Below are 4,690 nucleotides of genomic sequence, written 5' to 3'. Positions count from 1 at the left end.
GTGTTCGGCTCGTTTACACCCTAACACAAGAGAATCCACCCTCAACTAGCAAACACTGCTTCACGTAACTTCGCTGTTGTTAGACACGATGCCAAGCAACATTCGAGAGTCAAATTTTTGTGTGCAAAGTAGGTTTTCTCTCCCTAGCACCGGAGCACCACTCCTGGGCGCCAACTTTCCATGGGTTTGGGTTGAAGCCGCGATTCGGGCGCCCCCACGCGTCTTATGGGCGTTGGAATGTCGATTGTTCTATTGTTGGGCATGGAAACCTAACATTTCATTGCCATTGTGTGTTAGGCCACTTGGATATAAGAGTTTTTTTTTTTTTAATTTAATGATGTTGCATCATGGAAGCATAATTGATGTGAAATCGCAAAAGCAAGAGGATTTTCTTATTTGATTACGCTGAGATAGTGCTCGCTCGTTCCTAATCATGAAGCAATATGTGTTGCGTTATGATCAAATAGTCCCCATAATTTTGTCCCCGGCAGTGCATAAACCATCCAAAAATAAGCAAATGAAATGCTGAGTATTTCAATCCTTATCCAACGCAAAAAGTAAATAATAATAATTTAATGCTACTTATATTTATAGAGGACTATAATTAGCGTGAAATGACGCTTAGACCTCTGATCTTCTTTAATCGGCCGATTTCTGATCATTCTGTTTAAGTTCGATCGACTCTCAGTTGATTGGTCAGTGGCAAGTCCTCTTCTTGTTGGCCGACATCCGATTTATCATCCTCTGGGTCGGTTGACCTCTAGTAGGCTGGCCTTTAATCGACTGATCTCAGACTGATCAGTCGCTCGATTAGCCTCCATCTGATTGGTCTATTGTTATCTTTCAATTATCCTTGCTTTGGGTAACACTGCATTACTTTCATGAGATTCAAATGTAGATGCCACATAATATTCTCTCAATAATATTTTTATTGCACACATGATACATAGTGTAGCAATGTTCTTGACCATTTATATGAAAATAATATGTACAACAATAAATCCAATTACAATCACATAAGGGTCCGTTTGAGCCAGCTTGTGCGTTTCAGGATAAGCTGGTTATCCTGAAACGCGGCCTGTGGGCCGGCCGCAAGGGCCCGCGGTCTGCGTTTAATGTAAAAACTCAAACGCAGTTTCGGATAAACTGACGAAACTCGCGAATCAAACGGTACGACAGCGTTTTGAAAACGCCGCCCGCACTTATCAGCTGGCCCAAACGCACCCTAAGTATAATCATAATCAGACATATTTAAATTGACTCGTAGATAATTTATTTATTTAAATTTCTATGACTTTGCGCAATAAAGTAGAATGGTAAAAATCAATTTCACAGCATATCCATCTAACCACATACAAAAATTATGAATAAATAAAGCATATTCACTAATATATTATTCACAAACTCTCATCAATCATATACATAAATATATATGTATGATCCTTAATATATTCCCAAACTGCCATTATATATAAAACTTCATCAAATTCTCCCAAATATATCATAATTTATCATTTAAAAGAAAAAGACATTCACTAAGCTAACATTAATCTTCATAGTTATATATATAAGTCATGGAACAACAAATAATAAAAAGGATGATGCCACACACAACAGCTCAAAATAGAAAAACTCATTAAATTGTGCCACCAAAAGAAACTAGTAGCTATGGTTTGTGTCGTCCAAGGAGACCTTATAGACCTGGGTAAATATGAAAGTTTAGGTGGTAAACATGCAAATACATAAGAATTGTGTGGTATGTACGCAAATGTCCCAAAATTGGAATTGTAAGGCTTTCTGGTTAACCTGCAAACTGTAAATTGTGGTGTAAAATAAGTTTAAAAGCTAAATCACTTCTAAACTATCCGAACTATTAATCTCATCGCCGATATCTTCACTCGAAAAAACATGAATCAGAATTCAAAATTATTGCCTTTGTACCTAATAAACCAACACATCTTCATCCACAGCTTTTTTTCTCCATACGGCTTCAATTCTCCACTTACATTCATTAATCTGATTCTGCTCCCCTTTCTCCTCAGTACTTCTCATTCCATCCCTGAAACCCACCGTCCAAATCAGAGTAACATGTCATCAGATTATTCTCCCAGGCCTCCTAACCAGTAGAAGTTGTTGCTGCCTTCTGTGTGTAGAAGGGTTAAAACAAGTTCATTGTTTGGCATATCAATCCAAGTTTGAATCTATGATGAGCCTGTTGCAGGTCTCTAATAGCGAGTATATTTCCTCAGATAAAGGATGAGAGCAATCTCCAGCAATAAAAACATGAACTTTATTCTGCAATTCAATCCAACTATATCCTGGTTGCTTGAAAACCCCTTTCCTATCCATTAATTGCCTCACTTGTAAAGCTTCCTCCCATCTCCCCTCATCTGCATGGATATTGTACCTCAGCACATACGAAGCACATCCAGTTGGCTCCATTGCTGCTAAGGCCTTTGCTGCTACATCAGCCAAGTCTGGTTTGTTATGAACCCTACAAGCACCAAGAAGAGCACCCCAAACTACCCGGTCAGGAGGAAAAATCATGTCTTTAATCACCTCCAAAGCTTCATCAAGTTGCCCATGCCGCCCGATGAGGTCCACAAGGACCGCATAATGCTCCACATTAGGAACTAACTTAAACTCCTTAATCATTGATTCAAATTCCCTCTTCCCATCTTCCACCAATCCCGCATGCCCGCAGGCATGCAGAATGGCAACAAACGTTATCTGCGTTGGTCGAATTTTCACATTCTTCATTTCCTTAAAAAGATGAAGCGCTTCCATAGCAAATCCATGGTGTGCAAACCCCCCTATCATTGAGTTCCATGAAATGACATCTCTTTGTTCCATGTTTTCAAACACGCACATTGCCTCAATCACACACCCACACCTTGAGTACATGGTGATCAAAGAATTGTTAATTGGGGTATCTGGTACAAGAGTTTTAATGATGAGTTGGTGAATTTGAGTGCCTTGTCTTAGAGATGCAAGTGCCGCACAGGCACTAAGCAACGAGGACATGGTATGTTTGTCAAATCTCTCACCGGAAGAAAACATTTTGGAGAAAAGCCCAATTGCCCCTTCGAAATCTCCATTTTGTTCGTAGCCAGAAATCATCGTGTTCCAAGTGATGAGCTCCTTATGTGGTGATTGGTCGAAAAAGCTTCGTGCTTTCTCCACCTCACCCTTTTGGGCGAAACCAAAAATTATCGTGTTCCATGATCGGGAATCGCGTTCAACCAATTGGAGGAAAAGAGCTTCAGCCCTTTCCATTTCTAGAGCCTGCACAAAACCAGTGATCATGGTGTTCCATGAAACCAAATCTCTTGCAGGCATTTCATCAAATAGCTTTTTTGCAGATATAAGATCACCAGCTTTTACATAACACATGATCATAGAATTCCATGAAACAACATTCCTATGAAAGTTTTTGGTCTTTAATCTGATCTGAAAGTTTTGATGTTGTTCGTATGGAATCAAGTCAAACACTCTCCGGGCTTCCTTTAACCTCCCAATTCTGCCATACCCTACAATCAAGGTATTAAAAGCATCAACAACTCCCTCAATGTCTGAAGCTTTAGCGCTCCTAAGCAAGATTTTCGTCGCCTCTTCCAATAAGTTGTTTTGAATCAACCCCGAAACTAGTGCGTTCAGAGAAGCCGCGTCCTGAACGGGCATTATCTCGAAAAGCTCTACTGCACTCCTGATATCTCCCACGCGAAGTAAACCGGTAATCACTGTATTCCAAGAAACAACATTTCTCTCAGGCATTCCACCAAACAGTTGCATCGCTTCAACCATTTTTCCATTCCTGGCGTACCCGCAAATCATTGTATTCCAAGAAATGACATCTCGTACAGGCATTTGATCGAACAGGTGACGTGCCTCCTTAAGCTCGCTGTGGTCATATGAACTTGTGTAGCCGGATATCATGCAGTTCCATGAAACGAGGTCTCTTTGAGGCATTTCGTCAAACAGTCTGCGAGCAGGTGCAAGTTCGCGCTGACGGACGTATCCAGAGATCATAGAGTTCCATATGAAGACGTTGCGGTGGGGAAGGGAGTCGAAGACCTGGCGAGCTTCACGGAGGCGACCTCGCCGGATAAGTTCAGAGAGAGCCTTGTTCTGCTGCCCGCAATCAGTTCCGGTGGCGGCGAACGTTCGAACAGCAGATTGACGTAACAGGCTTCTCATGCCGGCGGCGAAACCAGCCGGATAAGTTCAGAGAGAGCCTTGTTCTGCTGCCTGCAATCAGTTCCGGCGGCGGCGAACGTTCGAACAGCAGATTGACGGAACAGGCTTCTCATGCCGGCGGCGAAACCTAGATGAATCTTTGGACGAAATAGAGCGCCGGCGACTGCGGCATTTTGCTTGGGTAAGGCAGCGACGGGAAGACTTTCTCCTCCATAATGGGCTATCTTCTCGGCAACGACATATTATTCAGCACGGAAGGGGATGCCTCGCCGCGGAAGTCAGCCATTGTCTTCTCCTTCTCCTCTCTTCAATCTCCGGTGCCGGCGATCCCATCAACCGCGGCCAGTGGTGGCGGCCACACCGATTTGGAAAGGGAGACGGAATGTTTATTCTGCTGTCGCATTATGCCTGCCCCCATTGGCTGTTGAAAAATTTCTTAGCTGGAACAAAGACACCTTGAAAATTTTCTTAACTGGGAGAAAGAATGGTTTAC

At 42.3% G+C, this 4,690-nt stretch overlaps 1 protein-coding gene across 1 annotated transcript; it reads right to left on the bottom strand.

Moving 5' to 3' along the window:
* Window positions 1–1,585: 1,585 nt before the first annotated feature.
* Window positions 1,586–4,207, bottom strand: LOC110037898 (pentatricopeptide repeat-containing protein At1g62260, mitochondrial-like). Its single transcript, XM_020742633.1, has one exon. The coding sequence runs from the start codon at window positions 4,195–4,197 to the stop codon at window positions 2,185–2,187; it is 2,013 nt and encodes a 670-aa protein (XP_020598292.1). The 5' UTR covers window positions 4,198–4,207; the 3' UTR covers window positions 1,586–2,184.
* Window positions 4,208–4,690: the final 483 nt, after the last annotated feature.

The sequence above is a fragment of the Phalaenopsis equestris genome, unplaced genomic scaffold (genome assembly GCF_001263595.1).
Source record: "Phalaenopsis equestris unplaced genomic scaffold, ASM126359v1 Scaffold226703, whole genome shotgun sequence".
Classification (NCBI taxonomy): Eukaryota; Viridiplantae; Streptophyta; class Magnoliopsida; order Asparagales; family Orchidaceae; genus Phalaenopsis; species Phalaenopsis equestris.
The sequence above is the reverse complement of the archived record's forward strand: the minus strand, read 5'-3'. Positions and strand labels throughout refer to the sequence as shown.